Source organism: Carcharhinus amblyrhynchos, chromosome 8 (genome assembly GCF_965287045.1).
Source record: "Carcharhinus amblyrhynchos chromosome 8, sCarAmb.v2.hapA, whole genome shotgun sequence".
Classification (NCBI taxonomy): domain Eukaryota; kingdom Metazoa; phylum Chordata; class Chondrichthyes; order Carcharhiniformes; family Carcharhinidae; genus Carcharhinus; species Carcharhinus amblyrhynchos.
The window spans coordinates 83,191,456-83,217,811 of record NC_137331.1 but is presented as its reverse complement, the minus strand read 5'-3'; the positions used below and the strand labels follow the sequence as shown (position 1 = coordinate 83,217,811).

The 26,356-nt window shown below is 40.8% G+C and overlaps 1 protein-coding gene across 6 annotated transcripts in view; it reads right to left on the bottom strand.

Moving 5' to 3' along the window:
* Positions 1-4,169: 4,169 nt before the first annotated feature.
* The window catches only part of LOC145346722 (copine-3-like), a 63,210-nt gene continuing 41,023 nt past the window's right edge, over positions 4,170-26,356 (bottom strand). For all 6 annotated transcript variants that reach the window (XM_080194363.1, XM_080194360.1, XM_080194362.1 and 3 more), the window contains exons 11-16: positions 24,737-24,870; positions 21,589-21,643; positions 21,449-21,500; positions 12,984-13,117; positions 6,289-6,525; positions 4,170-5,569 (exon numbers count right to left, since the gene is read on the bottom strand). In XM_080194363.1, coding sequence (XP_080050489.1) covers positions 5,444-5,569; positions 6,289-6,525; positions 12,984-13,117; positions 21,449-21,500; positions 21,589-21,643; positions 24,737-24,870 — 738 coding nt within the window. In that variant the 3' untranslated portion in view covers positions 4,170-5,443. The remainder of the gene's footprint in view (positions 5,570-6,288; positions 6,526-12,983; positions 13,118-21,448; positions 21,501-21,588; positions 21,644-24,736; positions 24,871-26,356) is intronic.

Genomic DNA, 26,356 nt, shown 5'->3' with positions numbered 1-26,356 from the left:
TTTCTTTAATCTTCAGTGGATTTCTCAATTGTACCTTGAAAAGGCGTCTGAAAGTCATTTTCGAAGCCATTAATGGGATGCAGGCATCACTGACAAAGCCAGCATTTGTTGATCATCCCTTGTCGCCCTTGAGCAGGTTTTTGGTAAATTGCCTCTTGAAGTGCTATAGTCCATTTGGTGTAGGAACATGCAAAGTGTTGTTGGGAAGGGGGGTTCCAGGATTTTGACCTAGTGACAATGAAGGAATGGAGGTAAGTGCCAGAGAACTTGAACGAGGTAATGTAATGTTCAGCGACCTCACAGGATAATGTGTGGCTAGGATGGAAACTTACAGGTGATGGCAGTACTACCATGTCACAGAGTCAAGAAATATAGAGCACAGAAAAATGACCTTTGGCCCATCACATCTGTTTCAATCAAAGACAAACCACCTAACTATACCAATTCCCATTTTCCACAAGCCTTGTACGCCTTGGCATAGCAAGTGCGCATCTAAATACTTAATATTAAGAGAGTCTCTGCCTCCACCATCCTTTGCGGCACAGAGTTCCAGACTCTCACCATCCTTTGGATTAAAGGGTTTTTCCTTACAACCACTCAAAACTTTCTGTCCCTTACTTTAAACCTATGCCCTCTCGTTACTGATCCCTCCATCAAGGGAAAAGTGTCTTGTCTACTGTATTTATGCCCCTCATAATTTTATACATCTCATTCATATTTTTAAACATTTCAATCATGTCCCCCTCTGTCTCTTCTACTCCAAGGAAAACAACCCTAGCCTATCCCATCTCTCTTCATAACTAAAACTCTCCAGCCCAGGCAACATCCTGGTAAATCATCTTTACACCCTTTTCAATGCTATCACATCCTTCCTATAATGTAGGTTCCAGAACTGCATTCAATACGCTAGCAGTAGCCTAACCAACATTTTACATAGTTTCAGCATAACCTCTCTTAAACTTTATGCCTCAGTTGATAAAGGCAACTATGTCATATGCCTTAACCACTTTGTCCACCTGTCCTGCTACCTTAATGAGCCAGTGTATATTCCCACCAAAGTCCCTCTAATCCTTGGTACTTCCCAGGGTCCTGCTGTTCGTCATATATTTCCTTGCCTTGTTTGTCCAGCCCAAGTGCATTATCTCACACTTACATGCCCACTGCCCATGTCCTATGATATGACCGCAATCACAGGTTTGGTATGGTTTCTTGAAAGAAGCATGGCAAGTTCTGCAGTATATCTTCTAGATAGTATACATGGCTTCCACTGTACATCAGTGGTGGAGGGGATGATTCTTTAAGGTGGTGGTTGGGGTATCAATCAAGAAGCTACATTGTCTTAAATGGTATTGAATTTTTTTGAGTGTTCTTGAAAGTACACTCATCCAGGCAAGTGGGAAGTATTCCATTACACTTCTGACTTGTGCCTGGCAGATCATTGACAGGCACTGGGGAGTCAGGAACATAGAACATAGAACACTACAGCACAAACAGGCCCTTCGGCCCACGAGTTGCACCGATCACATCAACACCTACCAACCTACAGACCTATCTATAACCCTCAATCTCATTAAACCCCATATACTCATCCAGAAATCTTTTAAAAGACCCCAGCGAGTTCGCCTCCACCACCACTGACGGCAGCCGATTCCATTCACTCACCACCCTCTGAGTGAAAAACTTACCCCTAACATCACTTCTGAACTTCCCTCCTTGCACCTTAAATCTGTGTCCTCTCGTAGCAACCATTTCAACCCGGGGAAATAGCCTCTGAGAGTCCACCCTATCTATTCCTCTCAACATTTTGTAAACTTCTATCAGGTCGCCTCTCAACCTTCGTCTCTCCAGGGAAAAGAGTCCCAGCTCCCTCAACCTAACTTCATAAGGCATGCCTCCCAGTCCAGGCAACATCCTTGTAAATCTCCTCTGTACCCTCTCAATAGCTTCTACATCTTTCCTATAGGAGGTGAGTTCTGCCCAATAGAATTCCCAGTCTTTGACCTGCTCTTCTAGCCACAGTATTTATATGCCTTAAATTTCTAGTTAGTGGTAACCTCCAGAATGTTGATATTGGTATTTCAGTGATGGTAATGTTTTTGAGTACTAAGAGGAAATGGTTACATTCTCTCTTGTTGGAGAGGATCATTGACATTTACGTAGAGTAAAAGTTACTTCCCTTTATTAGGCCAAGCCTATGTCTTGGTGTACATGTGTATGGATGGCTTCAGTACATAAGTCTTTAGTGATACTTCATGTTGTATACTCATCAGTGAACATTCCCATCTCTGATTTTACGATGGACAAAAAGTCATTAATGAAGCAACTAAATTCACTCAGGCCTAGGGCATTACCCTGAGGAACTCCTGCAATGATGTTGTTGGATTAATGAGATTAGTTTCCAACAACCACACCCAAATTCCTTTGTGTGAGATATGACTTTGAGAAGTGGAGACTTCCCACCTCAACCCACTTCCCCCCTCAACCCACTTCCCCCCTATTGACTTTGTTTTTTTTTCTGGCCTTTCTTTATGTCGCACTTGGCTAAATACTAATTTGATGTCAAGGGCATTCACCCTGACTCACCTCTTAAATTGTGCTTTTTCATCCATAATTGTGCCAAGGCTGTAATGAGGCTTAGAGCTGACTGGCTTTGGGGGAATCTACACCAAATGATTTTATTTTATTTATTATTGTCACATATATTAACATACAGTTGGAAGTATTGTTTGTGTACTATGTATGCCATTTCCACATCATTTACCCATCCACCATGTCAATTCCTTAATGAACTAAATCAGGTTACTTATTCTTTTAATAAAAGATGAAACATGCTGATTCATCAGGGCCAGTTCATACATATTTCTAAAAACTTATTCATATTTGGCCAGCCTTTTTGAAAGCAACAATGAAATTAATTTTAAAAAATGCAATTAATTTATGTTATGAAAGTATGTGACAAGGTATTTCAGAAGTATAAAGATGAGGGGTGTGAAGTTGAGGGGAATGTAGCCACATCAATATGAAGATAATTTGAGGTAGAAATGAAAAAAAAAAATCACAGGTAAATATAAAGGAAGGCCTAAATGGATGGCCCCAAAAACAAACCTGAAGTGGCAATGAGCAGTTATCCTGCCCTCACCCATTGTAATGCAAACAGCAAGGCAACTTCAGTGATCGCTGCACCCAGCCAGAGCTGTGTTATTGATTAGCTGGCCACAGCATCAGTCGTGAGTAGCACCCATAAAAATTGTATGTCATGTGTGCAAAATAAGTGTGCACCTTGCAAAATGAACCTGCACCTTTTAAAGGGGAGATACATTGTGGCTGAAACAGGTGCCAAGAGTCATCACGTCCTTTGTGGGGGAAAGAAGGCTTTCCAGCCATATTGTCTAAAGAACAAAGGAACAGATTGGTCAATGCTAAGACTTGAATGTTGTGCTGTAAGATATTCAATGACCTCATGAGTAATCACACCAGAAAATGCATCTTCAGATACCCTATCTGTAATATTAAATAAAAAATTGTCCAAAAGTGTAAACTTCCAATGTTGATTTCCATTACCTGGGACCCTCCACGAATATTTCAGACTCTGATCTCAGGAACAAGTTTGGACTAGTTACACAGGATGTAGATGCAAATTTAACCTGGAAATGTTAGTTTAATACCAGGTCTAACCTAGTGGTCAGCCAACATAGTTGAGCACCACAAATTCAATAATATTTAATGTATTTGCACTAAGCACAGGCTAAATCAGCATTTCATCTGCAGATCCCATTTCTGGTCATTTCAGAGACTTGAACACTCATGGGAGCTAATAAAAAATCCCTTCCCTCGACCTCTCTGTATGTGGTGAATGTAAATGAGGAACTGAGTTTTTCTTGTCTTTCCAAACGTGTTATACCTTCATCATTGTTTACCCAGCATTCCCTTATTCACCTCCTCTCCCACCCAAAATGCAATAGTTAATAGAAAGCTTTTTGTGAAATTAAAAAATTGTGATTTTTTTTTTCTGCTAGCTTGGAGCACAAGCTTAATAGTCTTCACAGTGTAGCCCCCAACTGACTTGCAAACCAAAAAAATCTTGAAACATCAGCAACAATCAAAATTCTTAATTATTTTACCAGCCATATTAACAGAACAACAGATCAACTCAAAGCAAACAGCATATGGAAAACGATGTTTCATGATTTCTTTATTGAAGAAAATGCCACAAGCATTGTTCATCAAATCTCATTGGCAAATGAAACAACTCAGCTTTTCCTTATTTTTAATCTTTGGTAATTTTGGCTAAATATACTGCGTGGTGTTATATTAAAAGCACACTGTACACGTCATTTTCCAGTTCAAGGTTACAACTGATGCTTATACTAAACATGTGTACTTGGCCAAATTGGGGAAATGAGACCACTATAAAAAAAAGTCAAGTCTATCAACTGAAAACAAAATCGGAAATAATCTTCTGTAAAGCATAACAAAAGCAAAATCATTGCATGATTTATTTTCAATATTGTTTTAGAATATTTAAACAAAGTAAATTTTGCTAAACATTTAATAAATCAATTCAGAGGTGTTTCTGGGGAAGAGAATGGTGCAGTGATGTTTGGATGAGTAATTCAACAGAAAGCTATTGCATGTAATGGAAAATATGGGGAATGCCAACTTTTAACATAAAAGTACTTTCATTTTCTTTCGACTTCTCTCTTCCCATGCACTGCAAACCACCACTTCATGTCTGCTCACACCAGGAGCTGATCTAATGATGTGGATTACTAGGTATACCCTGGATCAACTCCACATAATGACCTAGACATCATGTGGAATCCGCATGGAATTTTTAAAACTTTAATTTTCTTTCCATATCCCTCCTTTCTTGAATACAGGGAAAGTTTGTACAGTTCCACAGGAACAAACAACCTGCCAAAGTCTCATCCAATTGGCGACTTACACAGGAAAGATTTTTTTAAAAAGTCAGTGAGCTAATCAAGCATCAGCACTGTGTTGTCCTCAATATCTAATTATCCACACTCCCCAGAGTCAGAAGCATGAACTCTAACTTAAAGGTTTCTCTTAATAGCCTGTTGAGGCTAATTAACTTAGCTGGGTGGCATGCTGTGACATGCAGCTGAACATGAAAAGGTGCTCAATTTAATACTGTTTTCCAATTCAAGATTCCATCGCTTTGAACAAAGGCAATCACATGCAGACAGGCACACCCATAATTTGCATCACGAGAGCAGATCAATAGAACAACTCATTGTGGGAAGAGGGTCCCATTTTACATGCCTTGCAAGTTACACAGCAGGGAGAAAAACAACTTTGTTCACTTTTTCCTTCAAAACAGACTAACCAGATGCAGTTGTTTCATTAATACATTTACAAAAGCTTAACGAGGGAAATGGCACAGGCACAGATCTAAGTTTGAAGGACCATTGTTGCCCATCAACTAGAAATCCAGGAGATCTTCAGGTTTTTGTTCTTTTGGAGGACACATTTTACGTGTGTTGAAGTAGCACACCACTTGTTGAGGCACTTCAGCAAGTACACTTTGTGCAAGAGCTTCTTTGGCAGCCTGTAGGAAAGGTGACAGGTCAATACACAGATCTGGACAAATTTTAAAATGTTATCCTAAGACATCAGAATTAATTTGAATTAAATACTTATTAATTCAGACACAGAAATCAAGTATTAACTTAACCAACTAAAACTCTCCGTTACCTACATTAGCTAGTTGAGGACATGCCAGATATATAATATATACCTGAAGAAACAGCAAAGCAAATACAAAATTAAATTACAGCATTCAATAGTTAAGCTGGAACGGTTATGGTTCATTAGTTCAAAGTTGGAGAAAATAACAGATAACATTGATTGTTTTCACAGCCAGAAATGCAGTTAGGAAAAGATCAATCAGTTCTGAAAGAAGGCTACTAGTTGCACCATTAATATTCTATGCATTTTTAAAATATAAAACACAAAGCTCTCTGATGTTCATATCACACTGACCATTTCAATCTGTTAATCTCATCTGACTAAAGTAGAAGGTCCTTGCAAGCAAATTTACAATGAACAGGGAATAAAGTGCAAACTACAGAATCAAGATGCAGACAGTTTAAAAAGATGACATTCTAGCTGCTTTAACATTGACAAGAATGAGCTACTGGAATGGTTAGCACCAAAAATTTAAAGTTAAATCACTGATTTCCTACAAAGCAGTACTATCAAGAATACGTTAAATATGAACCTGTGAAATAGACATCTTAATGCCATCATGTGTCATAAAATACTTACATTTTGAAACTTCCTAAAAGGCACAAACTGGACGATATCCCGGACAGCTGCTTCACCGGTGGGCGATCTCAGAACACCATCATCACCATCCAGAAATTCCATGGCACTGAAATCTGCTCCACCCACACCAACAATGATGATGGACATTGGCAACTTAGAGGCATTCACAATGGCCTGTCTTGTATTATCTAAATCTGTTATCACTCCATCTGTGATGATCAGGAGGATGAAATATTGCTGTTAAAAAAAGAGATTTTCACAGAACAAAGTTAGTAACAAAGAGGTCACATTAATGCTGTGCTTAAATATAATTTTTTACCTATCAATGACCAAACATCAAATATATACAAATATACAATATTAATATAATTGTAAAGTATAAATTATAAATCCTTGAAGAAAACAATCACATTGAGACATTCTGAAGTCTCTCACTTCCATGTCAGATTTTCATCTTCAGTTAAGCCAGCAGAGAATTTGCTTTACTGATGCCACTGCCACTGGATGTTGTGCAGAATGAACAACACTGCATCCAAGTATCAGCAGATATATTATCAGAAGATGCAAAAAACAGGGTAACATCAGTTGCACCTTGGCGATGCTGGTTACAGAAGCACTGATATTTCTTACATATAGAGTGTTTTGAAGGTGTAAATGACAGGAAATGTGTCCTACAATCCAGGCCTTTCCTTTATATTTCATGACTAATCGCTTTCCTATCTTTGGACAGAGATAGGATACATTCAGCTCCACTCTAATGAAAATCCAGTGGTATATTAAACATTACATTAACATTTATTTATCACTTCTTGGTGGCAAAAGAATAGCCTCCAAAAGAATAGAATGAGATGTCAGAGGGCTACTATACTTGTAAAACAATACTTTGTACTGATCTATGCTTCCAAAAAAATGCCATCAGAAAATGAAAAAACTTCAAAATCTGTGATTTATAAATGGGCATTAGAACTCCAGAGGAAAGTAACTGAAACCCATGTATTACACAGCCTCAGTATTCATCCTAAAAAAATGCCAGCAATGGGTGACATGATAAATGTCAGTGTGAAATTCAATATAATTTTACCTACAGTGAATAATTCACTTCAAGTTTCTGGAGTAACAACAGTTGAATTATCCACCCTGCATAGAGTCACAGAGGTTAACAGCATGGAAACAGGCCCTTCAGCCCAATTTGTCCATGCCGCCCTTTTTTCCCCCCCCCCAAGGGGCCCTAAGCTAATTCCAATTGCCCACATTTGACCCATATCCCTCCATACCCATTGTACCCATGTAACTATCTAAATGCTTTTTAAAAGACAAAATTGTACCCACCTATACTACTACCTCTGGCAGTTTGTTCCATACATTCACCACCCTCTGAAAAAATTGTCCTTCTGGACACTTTTGTATCTCTCTCTCCTCTCACCTTAAACCTATGTTCTCTAGTTTTAGACTCCCCTACCTTTGGGAAAATATATTGCAATCTAGCTGATCTATGCCCCTCACTAGTTTATAGACCTCTAAGTTCACCCTTCAGCCTCCTACGTGTCAGAGAAAAAAAATCCCACTCTATCCAGCCTCTCCTTATAATTCAATCCATCAAGTCCCCATAGCATCTTAGTAAATCAGCCATGACCTTATTGAATGGTGGTGCAGGCTCGAGGGACTAGATGGCCTACTCCTGCTCCTATTTCTTATGTTCTTAAATCATTTCTGCACTCTTTCTAGTTTAATAATATCCTTGGACAACTTCAACAAAACATTCCAACTCCTGTATTGTATGTTCTGACCAATGAAACCAAGCATGTCGAATGCCTTCTTCACCACTCTGTCCACCTGTGACTCCACTTTCAAGAAGCTGTGAACATATACCCCTAGATCTCTTTGTTCTGTAACTCTCCCCAAAGCCCTATCATTAACTGAGTAAGTCCTGCCTTAGTTCAATCTACCAAAATGCATTACATCGCACTGTCTAAATTAAACTCCATCTGACATTCATCAGCCCACTGGCCCAATTGATCAAGATCCCGATTGCAATTGGAGGTAACTTTCTTCACTGTCCACTATGCTACCAATCTTAGTATCATCTGCAAACTTACTAACTGTGCCTCCTATATTCTATCCAAATCATTAAAATAAATGACAAATAACACTAGGCCCAGCACTGATCCCTGAGGCACACCGCTGGTCACAGGCCCCAATTTGAAAAACAACTCTCTACAACCACCCTCTGGCTTCTGTGAAGAAGCCAATTTCGTATCCATTTAGATATCTCATCCTGGATCCCGTGAGATTTAACCTTATGCAACAACCTACCATGTAGTACCTTGTCAAAGGCCTTGCTAAAGTCCATATACACAACATCAACTGCACTGCCCTCGTCTACCTTCTTGGGTACCCATTCAAAAAACTCAATCAATTTTGTGAGTCATGATTTTCCACTCACAAAGCCATACTGACTATCGCAAATCAGTCATTGGGTCTCTAAATGCCTGTAGATCTTGCCTCTTAAAATACCTTTCAACAACTTGGGCGGCATGATAGCACAGTGGTAAGCACTGACGCTTCACAGCTCCAGGAACCTGCGTTCAATTCCCAGCTTGGGTCACTGTCTGTGTGGAGTTTGCACATTCTCCTTGTGTCTGTGTCAGTTTCCTCTGGGTGCTCTGGTTTCCTCTCAGTCCAAAGATGTGCAGGTTAGGTTGATTGGCCATGCTAAAAAAAATTGCCTCTTAGTGTCCTGAGTTGTAGGTTAGAGGGATTAGCAGGTAAATATGTAGGGATATGGCATGGGTGGGTTTGTGGCCGGTGCAGACTTGATGGGCCCAATGGCCTCGTTCTGCACTGTAGCGTTTTTATGATTTCTATGAACTTATCCATCTCAGATGTGAGGCTCACTGGCCTGCAGTTCCCAGGCTTTTCCCTGCAGCCCTTTTTAAACAAAGACATAACATTTGCCACTCTCCAATCTTCAGGCACCTCACCCGTGACTATCAATGATTCAAATATCTTGGCTAGGGGACCTGCAATTTCCTCCCTAGCCTCCCACAATGTCCTGCGATACACTTCATCAGGTCCCGGGGATTTATCTACCTTGATGCACTTTAAGACTTCCAGCACCTCTGTAATATGCACACTCCTCAAAACATATTTCTGGTTCTGCCTCCATATCTTTAAATGTGAAGCATTGTTTTCTTTCCACATTGAATCATCTCTTATCACACCAATTGAAATTGAACAATTTACAAGTTGAAATTTGTGGTCAGTCTTTTACTGTACTTTATCCATATTCAAACATGGCAATCAAATGTACACTCAGAGAATTTTGAATCATACCTAAGAGAAAGCATCTTATCTAAAAAGTAGGCAGATCAGAGATATTTGAAATTTAAACACCCTACTGCCCATGGGTAATTTATTTTTCATTCTGGTGATTCAACAACACTAACTAAGTGATAAGGAGTGGGGGTTTTCCAGGCCCATCCACCCTGAGCACAAATCTTGTTAGGGCTACTAAATCTTGCAAGGGGACCATACCAGAATTTGTGCCAGTATGCATTACACTGTGACATAATCAGATTCAAGCCTAAAAGGGCATGAAAAATTTGAATGAATTTAAATGAATTAACATCTGATTAAATGGCTTAATGCTGTATCTTCTGGGAACACTGGATGTTCCCACCTGCCAGTGTGACCTAATGCTGGAGGGAATCACTACTGCTCTGCAGCAGTCAGGATGACCATGTTAGGGGCACAGAGGCCAATATGGCCCCTGGATGGTCAGGAACATGGCTGGGCGGGGGAAAGGGATAGGGCAAACAGGCAGATCCAAACTAAAATCACCTGGGATTTGGGGTGGGTTCGCAAGATGGACACACAACTGGCTTTGTCATAGAAGACAGAGTAATGGCTGAAGGGTGTTTTTCAGAATGGAGATCTGTAACTAGTGGTGTTCCGCAAGGATCAGTGCTGGCATCTCTGTTGTTTGTAGTATATGTAAATGATTTGGATGAAAATGTTGGTGGTCTGATTAGTACATTTGTGGATGACACAAAGATTGGTGGAGTTGCTGATAATGCCAGGCATTGTCAGAGGATACAGCAGGATATAGATAGATTGGAGACTTGGGCACAGAAATGGCGGATGGAATTTAATCTGGATGAATGCGAGGTGATGCATTGGAGGATCAAATTTAGGTATGAATTATATTATAAATGGCAGAACCTTTAGGAACATTAACAGGACCCTTAGGAACAGAGGGATCTGGGCGTGCAAGTCCAAAGTTCCTCAAAGTGGCAACACAGGTGGCTAAGGTGATTAAGAAAGCATATGGCGTGCTTGCCTTCATCGGCCAGGACACTGAGTACAAGAGTTGGGAAATCATGTTGCAGCTATATTAAACCTTGGTTAGGCCACATTTGGAGTACTGTGTGCAGTTCTGGTCTCCACACTATCAGAAGAACATGGAAGCTTTGGAAAGAATGCAAAGAAGGTTCACCAGGATGTTGCCTGGTCTCAAAAGGTGTTGACTATGAGGAGAGCTTGAATAAACTAGGATTGCTTTTACTGGAAAGACAGAGGCTGAGGGGAGACCTAATAGAGGTCTACAAAATCATGACAGGCATAGACAGAGTGGATAGTTAGAGGCTTTTTTCCCAGGGCTGAAGTGTCAATTACAAGGGGGCACAGGTTCAAGGTGAGAGAGGGAAGGTTTAAGGGAGATGTGAGGAGGAAGTTTTTCATGCAGAGAGTAGCTTTGAACACACTGCCAGAGGATGTGGTGGAAACAGGCACATTAGCAACATTTAAGAGGCATCTGGATGATTATATGAATCATAATCTTCACAGGCTTGGAGGCCAAAAGGCCTGTACTTTCCTTTGTTCTTTGAATGTCAGAAAAGTGTCTTTCTGCTCTGATACACCATTTGAAATCTTAGCATTTAAAAAGATATATGGCCTTCCTATATTCTAATTTTTCAATTTCTATTACTTTACATGTTTCCTCAATGAGCCGTATCTGCCACCTATCTGTTCATTCTTTAATACCATCTGTTCTGCTGTTGTCCTACAGCATCACAATTTGCCAATCAGAAAATGAGATATCCAAAGTCCAAAGATGTGCGGATTAGGTGACTTGGCCATGCTAAATTTTCCCTTAGTGTCAGGGGGACTAGCTAGGGTTAAATGCATGGAGTTACATGGATGGGGCCTGGGTGGGATTGTTATCGGTGCAGACTCAATGGGCTGAATGGCCTCCTTCTGCACTGTAGGGATTCTATGTTATTTAAAAGAAACAGCAATCTAAAATATTTACTAGATCAGACCATTTATTCATTCATTTTGTATTGATTTATCCGATTACATAAAACATCTTCTGTGATATATGTTCAGTCAATAAAATGACAGAATCTTCAAAAATACCACTCTTATAACAATAACTTACAGAAATATTGAAGAGGTGGTTGAGTAGTGGGATTGTCATTGGACCAGTAATCCAGAGGTCCAGAGCAATGCTCTGGGGACTGGGTTTGCACCCTACTGTGACAGATGGTGGAATTTAAATTCACTAAAAATCTGTAATTAAAAGTCCAATAGTCACCATGAAACTATTGTTGATTGTCATTAAAACCCATCTGGTTCACTAATGTCCTTTAGGGAAGGAAATCTGTTGTCCTTACCTATCTGGCTTACATGTGACTCCAGATCCACAGCAATCTGGGTGACTCTTAACTGCTTTCTAAAAGGGCCAAGTGAGACATCCAATTCAAGGGGAAAACTCAGGGGTGGGCTACAAATGCTGTTTCAGCCAATGATACTCACATTCCATGGAAGAATAATAAAAAAGGCTTCATACAAATAAAACAGATTACATAAGAACATAAGAAATAGGAGGAGTAGGCCATCTTGCCCTTCGAGCCTGCCCCGCCATTCAACAAGATCATGGCTGATCTGAAGTGGATCAGTTCCACTTTCAGATTAGGTGGAATCCTATAGATTGATTAACCTTCTCTCATGTACTCCTTCACCCATTCCCCCCCATGCAACAGTTCTGCCGATCCAAAGTGATTATAATGATATCCATAAGGATCAATTAGTTATACGTGATAAAACTGGAACTGGAAAAAAAAGGCCTCCTCCATCCATTGACACTGTCTACACTTCCCGATGCCTCGGCAAAGCAGCCAGCATAATTAAGGAGGCCACGCACCCTGGACATTGTCTCTTACACCTTCTCTCATCGGGAAAAAGATGCAAAAGTCTGAGGTCATGTACCAACTGACTCAAGAAAAGCTTCTTCCCTGCTGCTACCAGACTTTTGAATGGACCTACCTCGCAACAAATTGAGCTTTCTCTATACCCTAACTGCGACTGTAACACTACATTCTGCGCACTCTTGTTTCCTTCTCTAAGCTTTGTCTGTATAGCGTGCAAGAAACAATACTTTTCACTGTATACTAATACATGCGACAAGAATAAATAATATCAAAGAGGAAATCGAGAATGAGCAGCTTGTCCAAAATCGAACACCCATAACCAGGCAAATATTCTCACTGCAGTTACAAAACACTGGAGTATGACGCTGATGAAAGGAAGCCATCTTACACAAAAGCTCATCTTTCATTGTTTTCTCTCAGGCATTGACTGATTTCCTGCATCTTCAATTTTATTTTTTATCTCTAGTTTTTCTTTATACTCACAGAAGCTGTTGACTGCTGTGCTGCTGCAGCTGCAAATCTTGCCATGTGGTTTATTATCGGGGCGAAGTTTGTGGGTCCGTATAGTCTGACTTGAGGAAGACAGTTGCGATAGGCATCCACAATTCCTTGTACTCCTAACAAACAAATTGGCAAAATATGTTTTATCAAAGACAACCTGGCACATTTGCAATTTTAATTTTCAGATAAATATTTCACTTGCCTACAACACTGAAATATTTTAATGTTACTTTGGCCTTGCAGTATCTGGCAATGTAATATTGTACAGGAATGAACAAACACTAGTAACTCCAACAATTGGCACAAGTTTCTGTTATTATGTTTTCCCTTGGAAAATGTTTGGCAAAACAACAAGAACTGCTACTTAGTTAACAACACCATATTAACATTTATCCATTGAGATCTGTGTCTCTTTCAAGACCTTGCTCAAGTTTACAGTTTGAAGCAAATGACACATGATGGTTCCACCTCAGAATAATGGAAGTTTGAAGCTGTATGTGCATTCTTTGCATGCATAATGAAAAGAAATGCTCAATCTATCTGTAGATTTGAGAATTAATGTAAAAGGAGTCTTGAGATTTAAAAGGGTCATTTGTCTTTCCTAACAAAAAGATTTCAACCAATCTCGAATTTAGGTGCCAGCCTTGGTTCAGCAGTAGAACTCCTGAGAAACTTGTGAATTCAAGCCCTATAAGAATTTAAGCACCATCTCATCAGCTGGTACTTTGGTGCCACACTGAGGAACTGCTGGACAAAGAACAAGAAATACTTCTTGTTTTAAACATAAAGCTGTGGAGTACATTAAATGTGGGTGGTATAGTGGCACAGTGGTTAGCACTGCTGCCTCATTGCATCAGGGACCTGGGTGGGATTCCTGGCTTGGGTCACTGTCTGTGTGGAGCTTGTACGTTCTCCCTGGGTCTGCGTGGGTTTCCTCCGGTTTCCTCCCGCAGTCCAAAAACGAGCAGGTTAGGTGGATTGGTCATGATAAAATTGCCCCGCAGTTTCAGGACGACTAGCTAGGATAAATACATGGGGCTAGGGCCTTGGTGGGATTGTGGCTGGTGCAGATTCAATGGGCTGAATGGCCTCCTTCTGCACTATAGGGATTCTATGATTACTCCCAGATCATTCTGTCAATAGGTGAAGAGGGGGCACACCCCGCTGACCCTATTTAAAGCAGCATGCTTGCCTTTTCACATATCCTCAATGAGTAAGGAACCCAGCACATCAGTGCAAAAGACAAGGCTGAAGCATTCGCGACAATCTTTTGCCAGAACTGCTGAGTTGATGATCCATCTTGGCCTCCTCTGGATGTCCCCAGCATCGCAGAGGTCAGTCTTTAGCCAATTTGATTCACTCCTTGTGATATTAAAAAAAACAGCTGAAGGCACTGAATACTGCAAAGACAGTAAAAAGTCTGACAACACCAGGTTTTAGTCCAACCTATTTATTTGATAACAGCACTGACAATATTCCAGCAATAATACTAAAGACCTGTGCCCCAGAACTTGCTGCATCCCTAGCCAAGATGTTCCAGTACAGCTACAAAACTGGCATCTACTCAGCAATGTGGAAAATTACCCAGGTATGCCTTGTACACAAGAAACAAGACAAATCCAACCTGGCCAATTACCACCCCATCAATCTACTCGATCATCAGTAAAGTGATTGAAATGGTCATCGACAGTAGTATCAAGCGGCACTTACTCAGCAATAACCTGCTCATGAAAGCTCAGTTTGGGTTCCGCCACAGTCACTGAACTCCTGACCTCATTACAGCCGTGGTTCAAACATGGACAAAAGAACTGAACAGCAGGGGTGAGGCGAGAGTGACTGCCTTTGACATCAAGGGAGTATTTAACCAAGTATGGCATCGAGGAACGCTGGCAAAACTGGAGTCAATGGAAGGCTGCTGGTTGGAGTCATTCCTGGCACAAAGGAAGATGGTTTGTTTGTTGGAGGGTCAATCATCCCAGCTCCAGGATATCACAGCAGTAGTTCCTCAGGGCAGTGTCTTAGGCCCAACCATCTTTAGCAGCTTCGTCAAAGACCTTCCTTCCCACATAAGGTCAGAAATGGGGATATCTGCTGATGACTGCACAATGTTCAGTGCCATTCGCAACTCCTCAGGATCTGAAGCAGTCAATATCCAAATGCAGCAAGACCTGGACAATATCTAGGCTTGGGCTGACAAGTGGCAAGTAACATTCTTACTACAGAAGTGCCACACAGTGACCATCTCCATCAAGAGAGCATCATCTCTTGACATTCAATGGCACTGTTATCACTGAATCCCCCCACTATCAACAGGATTATCATTAACTGGAAGCTGAACAGGATTAGTCATAAAAATACTATGGCTATCAGAGCAGGTCAAAGACTAGGAATTCCCTGAAAGCTATCCACCATCTACAAGGCACAAGTCAGGAGTGTAATGGAATACTCTTCACTTGCCTGAATGAGTACAGCTCCAGCAACACTCAAGAAGCATAACACCATTCATGACAAAGCAGTCCACTTGATTGATAATCCTTCCATATTCAATCCCTTCACCACTGATGAACATTGGCAGGCGTGTGTACCATCTACAAGATGCACTACAGGAAGTCACCAAGGTTCCTTAGGCAACATCTTCCAAACCCATGACCCACTATCATCCAGAAGGACAAGAGCAGCAGATATCTGGGAACACCACCAGCTGGAAGTCCCCCTCTAAGTCATCCTGACATCCCATCCTGACTTGGAAATGTATCACAGTTCCTTCATTGTCACTGGCTCAAAATCCTGGAATTGTCTCCTTAGTAGCAACGTGGATGTAGCTACACCTCAGGGAATGCAGTGGTTCAAGAAGGCAGATCATCACCACTTTCTCAGCAGTAACTAGGGATGGGCAACAAAAGCTGGTGTAGCTCCAATGCCCACATCCCATAAATTAGTTTCAAAAAGCCTGACTTTCATGGACTTCTAGCAGATTGGTGAGATCCAGTGGCAACGCAGTAACCAGAATGAAGTCATGCTCCTTTTTCCATTCAGAACTGAAACATGCATCTTTAGATCTGTCTCCATCTCCATTCATTATTTACGGAGCTTTTCAATGCCACTGTATTTATTTTAAGTCCATCTCCAAACCCAAGCTCCCAACGCTACTCAGCGTGCCCCCCACTCCCTCCCTGACTCCCAACACTTCTCGCTCAGACCTCTCATGACCTACTGCTTACTGGTCAACCCCTCCATCCCATCCAACCTCTTCTGGCATCAAAAATAAACACCCTCTCAACAATACTCACCTGCTCCTTGACTGCTCAGCCAAACCTCCTCACAAGGCTCACCCCAAACCCGTGTCAGAAATTGGTGAACCGTGTGGGTATGAGGGGGAGCTGTTTGGGATTACCACTGTGCTTTGGCACTTACTTAAAGCTGAGTTCTCAGCCTGGCTTCAAGCCTGCTAAGAACAGATCAAAGTAAATCACTGCAAAAACCAGAGCAAGTACATGGCAAACTGTCCAAATCTTTGTATTTGCTGGTCATGGGGGGAAATTGTCAGCAAGGTTTTTATGTGGAGCCATTTCTGAGGTATCAGAAACATAAGGTGAAGACGCCAGCATTGGACTTCATCACTCATCTGATGAAGGAGTAGTGCTCATAAAGTTTGTGATTCCAAATAAACCTGTTGGACTTTAACCTGGCATTGTGACACTTCTTATCAGAAACACAGAACACAGAAACATGGAAAATAGGTGCAGGAGTAGGCCATTTTGTCCTTCGAGCTTGCACCACTTTTCAAGATGATCATGCTGACAATGCACTTTCAGTATCATACTCCTGCTTTCTCTCCATACCCCTTTGATCCCTTTAACCGCAAAAGGCCATGTCTAGCTCCCTCTTGAACATATCTAATGAACTGGCCCCCAACAACTTTCTGTGATAGAGAATTCCACAGGTTCACAACTGAGTGAAAACATACTTCCTCATCTCAGTCCTGAATGGCTTACCCTTATTTTTAGATTGTGACACCTAGTTCTGGATTTCCCCAACATCAGGAACATTCTTCCTGCATCTAGCCTGTCCAGTCCTGTCAGGATTTTACATGTTTCTATGAGATCCCCTCTCATTCTTCTAAATTCCAGCGAGTACAAGCCCAGCCCATCCCGTCTCTCTTCATCTGTCAGTTCTGTTATTTCAGGAATCAGACTGGTGAACAAGTTCAGGCATAAATCAGCTCTCCTGAACTTAACACTGTCACTGCCACCATCAATAGGGTCTTGGCCTTAAAATTAAAGCAAAATAGTGTGCATGCTGGAAATCTGAAATAAGAAACAAAAAAAGTGATGGAAAGAACTCAGCTGGTCTGGCAACACCCGTGGAGAAAGAAAAACAGAGATAATCAGGACAATTCTCCCTGCCCACTGCTCTGCTTTTGTCATGCAGTAGATCAGGAGACTCAGTGGAGGTCATTCTGTCGGCTCCTCCATGGCCTCCAAGTCTGCAGCAGCCAGATTTCCAGATTTTTTTGAGCTGTGTAATTTACTTTAAATATCATTAGTGGGCTGGGTCTGAAAACTCCGGGTCTGCTAGCCTTTCTGCCCCCGCCGGGGCGTTTCACTCCAGCAGGGTTTACTATAGCTCCCCAGTTGTGGGCAGCAGCTAGTGGCCTGACCCTGCTGGAGCAAAAAGGGGTGGCGATCGAAGCCCACCATAGGGTCATGGGTAAGGGGAGGCGGTGCCCCCAAGCACTGCCAAAATTGGCAGTGCTGGCCTAGCCCCCAGCACTGCCCAAAGACAAAGTGTCAATGCCCAGGTGGCACTGCCCACCAAGCAATGCCAAGAGGGTGGAGTCAGAGGGGACCCAAATTGGCAGGGGGCGGGGGGTGGGGGGGGCTGGTGGGAGGAACCACTGCCACTCCATTTGGGAATTTGGGATCACAAGCCAGCAATCAGGGCTGGCTATCAGAGGAGAGGGTTGTGGCTGTTGGTGGAGGCAGGGGATGATCGAGGCAGGGTAGAGGCTGGCCAGACATATTACATGTTGGGGGGGCCAGCAATTGGGCCATGGGGTGTTCACATGGCCAGCGATATACAGAGGTCACAAGGCCGGCCAGCGATCGGGAGGCCAGCATTGCGGGGTTACTGCACATGCACTGATCTCAGCGCTGCCAGGTCAGGGCATGTACAGTGGCCCACTCAGTGCTATTTTGCTGGCCTCTCCAGCAGGAATAGACCCTGCTCACTGATTTTTACTGTGATTTACGCTAATGCGCTCTGCAGTGCAGACGTGGGAGATTCATTTTGAAAACCTTGTTTAAAAAAAGTGGGATTTACTCCAGTTTTTACACAAATTTGATCAAAAGAAGGTTTGCTCTGGTAAGTGATGAGCACTATGGTGCATGACCAGCCCAAATCAGTTGTGAGCATTCAGTATGTTAAACTTAATTAATCTCCATTACAAATGTTTGTTAGAAACCATAGATGAAGAAAAAATACTTCTGGAGTGTTTCTTTATCTAAAAAAAAAAATCCGTTGATTTTCTCACATTATTCATTACTGTGGACTGGGTCCAACTTGCACTCCACGTGTCTCAGTGATAATATCTATGGATCTGAATGGGAATGTAGCCAATAGGGGTGGTAGGAGTGAGCAATATCATGGTTAAAAACTTGACCCAGAGGCTACAGCAGACAGAATAGGAACTTTTCTTTTAAATTCTGAAAAATGTTGTGAACAGGGTGAAAGAGAACTACTGAAATCCTCATCCCCTTCCTAACTGTTTGTAATCAACACGTTCTGTTTGAGAGAAAGAGATGTGGGTAACATAAACCACCCCCCCCCCCGCCAAGTGTGGATGAGTTGATTAACCAGCAGTAAGCTTTTCATGGGTTTAAGCAAAAAAATTGCATGGTTTATTTAAGTGTTCATCACTAAAGTCCAACACTGCAAAATCCACTCTCACAAATCACACACACTTACAAATCCCCTCAAGGAAGGTACAGTTGAACAGAATAGCTCACTTTAACAATTTTGAAGGAAAAAGAAAATGTTCATTTATCACTCATCTGATGTAATTTGAAGATTAAAGTTTCAGGCCCTGTAAGCCACTCAGTTGTTACCACCACCTTCTCAAGGGCAAAGGATGAGCAAATGCTGACCAGCCAGCGATGCCCAAGTCCCACGAATTAATAAAAAAAAGTCTTCTTCACACCCGAGGTGAAATTGCGGTGAGGTCAACAGCTGAAGTCATTTGCTGAAGTTGTTTGAATGATTTTTCTCAAAAGTAACACACTTTTTACAGGTTGTGAAGTCAGTTTCCTGTAGTCTCATTACTGCAAGGTCAGTTTGCCATTTTGGTGAATCAGAAATGTAACAGGCTTGGAGACCCTATGACCCTGCAGCATTCGGATCATTCTTAGGTGCAGATGTTACTATGTATTCTTCATATCCCCATTCTCAGGAATTCTGTCTGATGGTCTTTAGGATATATGTAATTAACATATTTTAAGCTGGGTAGCATCTTGTTCTTGCAAGGCAGCGAGTTGGTTTCTGAATACACAGACCAGGCAACCTGACCCACGGTGGCCTCCTTTGTTGCAGCACATTGTCCAACTTAAAGATTGCCCATTGAATAAAGTTAATATTTCAAAAGTTGTTAATGTGACATCACTTTACTGGGCACGACAACGCAAAAAACCTGAATGTCAGTATGCACGGTCTTCCTCACTCTCTCATTAACAAATATTATAAACTCCATTCCATACACTCAAAATTATGCTAAAATGATAGACTGCATTGATACTTTTTACTCTCGTCTGAAAAATACACAAGAAGTCATTGTACTTATGTTATTTTTCTTGCTTTCCTGCACTTCAGTTTGTTAGCTAATACATGTCTCAAATCCAGTTATCATAAAACCGGACAATTTCTAAGCTGCCATCAACCTGACTTTCCCTCCTCACCAATATTTTAGTCTAACTGCATGAGCTAATCTCAGTCCCACTCCATCATCACCACAAATGGACTCAGCTTTTGCCACACCTCTGGCAAAGTAACACGGACGGATCTGAAGCAGTGCCAACGTACCTCCTGGCTTATCTTGCAGCATTGTCTTTACTTCTTTCAAAACTGCTTTTTGCAATCCTTACTGGAAAAGCATTCCCTCAACACTGTACACACCCTATCAACCCGGCCCAAACCATTAAGATCTGAAATCTGGTACTGATTCGACCCCAAGGTTGCAGGATTTGAGACACTGTTCCTCTACAAGCAACGTAGACAACGATCTTGTATTTGAGTCACACACAGATATCAATTTCCTAGCCAAATATAAAATGAGCACAAAAAGATAGGAAGCAAAACCATCTCATGCTATTATTACAATAGTTCATTGAGTCGTCTAGAGTAGGGTAAATATTTTTGGAGCTGGGAAGGGAGGAGAATTGATTCATTCAGGAATTTTGTAGTAAAAATACCCTTTCCAACTTTGTTTTCTAATTTAAGAACAACAATATATTATCCTATGTGATTCAAAATGAATTTTCCCTGCTCCCTTGTACAGTTGTATATAACAATTTTAACTAAATGACTGCAAAGGATGGCATGGTGGCACAATGGTTAGCACTGCTGCCTCACAGTGTCAGGGACCCGAGTCGATTCTGGCCTTGGGTAACTGTTTGTGTGGAATTTGCACATTCTCCACGTGTCTGTGTGGGTTTCCTCCTGCAGTGAAGATATTAGGTGGGTTGGCCCTGCTAAGTTGCCCCTTAATGTCTCAAGATATGTAGATTAGGGGGATTAGAGGGAAATGTGTGGGGTTACAGAAATACGGCATGAGGTGGGTCCAGTGATGCTCTGTTGGACAGTCAGTGCAGGCTTGATGGGCTGAATGGCCTCCTTCTGTACTGTTGTTTTTCTATGGATTCTATAGGCTTCCTGTTATTATACCATTCTTAAAAGCTTTTCAAAGCGTTGTAAGAATCCACAACTAGATGGTGCAAGAACATTGAAGTAAACTCCAGAGCTTCATTAGTGAGATGATTTACAGAGCCAGAGCAGCAAAAGGCAGATCCTGAGCCCTTCATTTTATTTAAATCCAGGATTTTCCCAAAGTGTTTTCTTCAGCCATTTTCAGAAAAAGTAGTTAATTTAACATGATTGCATAGGCAAAGTGGTTTTGGAGCGCTATGTATACAAACAGTTTGAGAATCTAATTTCATGTTTATGTTATAGAAATAATATTCCTCCCTTTAGTTCAGCACCACCTCAATAACATGGCTGAGATCAACAACTTGTCATTCTTGTGAAGACCAGGTGGATGGTAAAGGCTGCCCAATCCATGCCCTAATGTACAATTGTGCTAAGATCAAAGCTGTTCTAATTACTTATTTCCATTACTCCCAAAATCCATGACTCACTATTTTCACCTCAGTATTATACATTTTTGCATAACTCCATACCTGCACAGAATGGATTGTCAGGGTTGAAATTGATTGGAAATTCATGTTCCACCTAAAGAAGAAAAAGATGTTGCATAAGGTTTGGCAACCAACGTATTAATCAAGCAAAATATTTCTTCATGTAATTGATGTATATATACCTGCCAATTAGGAGGTATCTGTGCACCAAACCCCAATGCTGGGAACATCTTGTCTCTGTAAAGGAATGAGAGGTATCATTGAATCAGATATCTGGCAAGAGATCAAACATAAATATTTCTCTAGTTTACTTTAGACATCGTGGGTCGGATTTTCATCTCCCAATTGAGGCGAGAATGAGGTCGGGGAAGTAAGAGAGTTCAGGGCTTTTGGCTGCAACTTCCAGTTTGCAGTGCCTTTCCCAAACCTGGGATATTTTTGTGTCACCTTTTCATAGTCAGGAAGGCGTTGAATGCGAACCGTATGCAAATCACTTCTAACGTTGGAGTTGTCATTGTGAATTTAAAATTTTCTTCTCTCTGCTATTTCTGTCTGCTGTGTGGGTTTTGGAAGCCATTAGGTTTGAGTATTTGTGACCACTGGAGGATGGTGACTATGGAGTTTGGACCATGCTGACAGATAAATGTTTCAACATCTTCAACTGTTAGTAGTTTATGCTGCATTGTATTGTAAATGTATTTAAATGCAGTGATTGATCATAGTGCTCTAGATAAGTTGACCATTACATTAACTAGTTTTGTGCAAGTACTGAGATGCATTACAATGTTATTCCTACTGGAAAAAGTGCTATAATACATTCAAAACTATAGAAAAATGTGATGGGAAATTCTCTTGCCATTTATATGTCCAGCCATCTATAACTTTGAAAAAAGCTGTTCTGCTGCTGAGGGTTAATTAAGCACCATCTCTACTACAAGTGATTGATAGGCAATCTGTTTTGAAACAAATTAACATCATCCATCTTTTAGTTTCAGGAGCTGCAAGCTAATGTTTTTGATAGCTGTGGCCATTATAAATGCTCAACTGAGTGTCAAAGGCGCATGGAGTACGATGCTCAGTAGGTGGTCTGTTAACACAGTTGTTTAGAGAAGCAACTGACAGTTTTAGAATGTTGCAATGATATTATTTGCCTTTTATGTGGTTTCTGAATGCATAATTGTTTGTTTGACCCACTTATTGGAACTTAACTTTTTTTTTTAAATATAGGAATAGATTTTTCTTTGCCATGCTGATGACAGTTATTTGAATGAGTTTTATTAAATTGTTACAGGTGCAATACTTTTCGCTTAAATTTTCATTTGAAACAATTCCCATTGTTATCACATAACATCTGAGGACTGTACATAGTGGATATGCGATGAGTGGGCTGTGTGGAATTTGAAGGGGTTTGGGAGGGGCTGAGGTTTAGGGGGCATGTAAATTATGTTAGGAGCTGCATTGTTGTCCCGAGAACTGAAGCAGGCCTTCGAACCAACCCACTTCATCACCTATACGCTTCCCACATCACACCATGCTTTGCTAAAGCTACCCTGTCCCCTCCTCCATCTCTCAGAAGAAAGAAACGCGCTGGGAATGGAGTTCAGAGGCAAGCTGGCATTTCAGAAGTTGGAAGTGAGCTGGACTTACCTTTCACTGGCCCAAGGGAGAAAATTTGTGTCAATGGCTTTTCTCTTGCGCAGGAAATGTACCAATTATTCATAGCACAGCTCATAAAAGATGACATTAGCGGTGACATGAATTGTGATGCTACAAAATGATGCAACTCTGAATGTTATAAGCTTACAAGCTCACTGATAATCTTTGTGGGTAATTTCCACTGGAGCTGGACAAGGAAGGGAGAGAAAAAAAAACTTCTCCCCAGTAGACTCCTGTGTGTTTCCTCATAGCAACTTCCTCGGAGCAATACTTAGAATTCAATATGAAAACTCATTTGCAATAAGAACAATTTTGTTTGTATTCATGCAACTGTCAGACATCCAATGGCGTTATTCACAAGTCAGTGGCTCTACATTTTATTTTTAAAGAATCATATTATTCTGTTGCTAAAATGTACATAATCCTACAGCAACAAAATTTAACCGTGGCAATTCATTTGTGTGTAACCAACATTGGGCAGTTCTGAGGTTAATTAAACATTCAAATAAACCTGGATGATGCAACTGGGTTGCTTTCTCTTTTAAAAATTGTCCTTTAAAGAAATACACAAATTTGTATGTTTGATAAAGTGTGACAGATAAATATTCAAATCAAAATTGTAATTTTTCCTCAAAAAAACTAAACAAAATAAACAAAAACTAATGTCTCATAAAACCTGTTCTTTAATCCCAACACCCTTTATCAGTCTTAAAAAAAACTTCAAATGTAGGTTTTTAAAGGATGATGTAGATTTGCTCCCCTCCTTACAAAGCCAGGAGGTGTGACATTATCTCCTTGAGAAACTCTCACCACGCACCAACATTTGATATGCTGACACATCGGCAACCTCAATCTCTAATTACATCTGTGTTTGTCAGTTGTTGGCAGGTATATTCTATTTCACCTGATCACAGAAATTGCAGCATAGACTGTAAGAAAACAATTAACATGTTATGCATTGTGGATTTAACAATTTCAAATTGTTAAATTTATCAGGGAGCACAGTCTGAGGATATAGAGTAGACCATTTAAGACAGAAATAAGGAAAAATCTCTTCACCCAGAGAGTGGTCAGCCTATGGAATTCGCTACCACAGAAAGTAGTTGAGGCCAAAGCATTGTATGTTTGAGAGGCAGTTAGATGTATATGAAGCAAAGGGGATTGAAGAATATGGGGGGTGGGGGGAGAGAGGGGCAGGATCAGGCTATTGAGTTGGATGATCAGCCATAATCAAAAATGAATGACAGGACAGGTTCAAAAACGGGCTAAATGGCATACTCCTGCTCCTATTTTCCATGTTTTCATGTAAATTGTGAGATTCTTTTAGTGCATTTTAAAGTAGAATAATTTATTCACAATGAAAATTATGATGTAAATCTCAAAAGTTGGTATCTCTGATATTTACATACAAATATAGTTGAATATTTTTACTGGTGATCAAGAAGTGAAAAAAAGAGTGGATCTGATAATAAAAATTGGTCTTAACCCAACGGGAAAATACATTTCACTGGTATCTTTTGGAAATGTTGAACAAGTACTAACAACTATAAATTAATGTAAAAGAACATGAGAATTTATTAGTTTATTAATGATGGGTCAAAGCCCTCCGATATTTGCAGCATTCTATCTTATCACAGTAATACAATTAATAAGACAAAAAAATGAATACATTACGTATCATAATCTTGAACGACCATTCCCACAGACCAGATTGCCATCAGATATTCATTAAATCCATTTGGATTTATATAATGTAGAGAGTCAGGTGAGCGAGGATCCCCATTGGAGCCTGTGAAATCAATACCGACCTGGGCATGAAGAGAAAAAAAATACTCTGCTGAATTTATACATGCCATTCCCAGTAAATGATCAGCAAATAAATACATTTATTACATTTCACAAACTATTCCTTTTGGTTTTTGTTTTATAAACAAAATGTATGGGCTTTACTAAGGTGCTGATCTCTGATTAGATGTTAAACAAAATAAAATGATTGGCTTATTTTCTCTAAATTACAAATTTTGGATCTGTTCTTACTAGGCATTGTCAGTATACTTTGCAAATGTACAAGTTCTGATGAAAGGTAAATGGACCTGAAACATTTTGGGAAAACTGGATGGGGAAGTCCTGAAAAACAATATGATTGTGTGGGAAACACAGCTCCAACCCACTGTCCACCAATTTCTGCATTTAACCTCAATGCACTTGGCTGCACTCCCACTGCACCCCATGCACCCACCCCACCCCCCCATCCCTTCCAAACCACCTCGAATTGGGGTAGCCCGATAGGGAAAAAACCAGTATTCTTATTTCCCAGTTTTTCCTGGAATTCCATCTGAAGGTAAACTAGACCAATTCAGACAGTATTCTTATTTCCCAGTTTTTTCTGTTGATTCCTTCTGAGAGGTTGTCAATTTCAGTGGGTTGATTGCTCAACAACAGCAACACTGCTTTTGCAATTTTGTGACTCATGTGTTTCCCAATATTTCTGGAACTTCTGAGAGAAAGAAGACATGGTTGCAATTGAGGGCACTGGGTACATGGCAGGGAAATCTGCCAATAAGTGCTAATATCTTCCAGCTGCTTCCTTGTTTGGTTGTGTTAAAGGCTTTAGTCACAGTATTTGTGAAAGGACGTTAGTTTTACAACTTTGGAAGTTTCAACATCTGAGCTGCACTTTGAAGCTTTGACTGAATAGACCAGCATGGGTGCTGCTTACACTGTGCTACAGTAAGAAGTCTCACAACACCAGGTTTAAGTCCAACCAGTTTATTTGATAGTAATCCCACAAGCTTCCGGAAACGGTGTCCCTTCGTCAGGTGTGTGGAAGGTTCCGATTAGAGAAGGGCATATAAAGTCACACACAGTTTACAGAATACTGATTAGAATGCAAGTCTTTACAGCTAACCTGCTATCTAACCTGGTGTTGAGAGACTTGTTACTGTGTTTACCCTAGTCCAACGTCAGCATTTCTACATCTACACTGTGCTACTCCAGACTTCAGATAAGCCCCAAGATAATGACAAGCACCAACACCAGAACCGGCAAATGCTACACAGAAATTTAGTTCAGTAGGACAGTATGGAAATCGACAGAGAAATGCAGTTCACTGTAGACCATGCCAGGCACATTACAAGTAGAGGATAAACTTTCTCAAGAGGTTCAGGGAGTCAAAACCTCTGACAGCCAACAGATAAAGGATCAAACTAGAGTTACTCAAGTTTAAATTATTCAGAATGAAGCATTGTAAGCACTTGCCTGCTAACTCAATCCTCACCTTGGTGACAGTAGGTG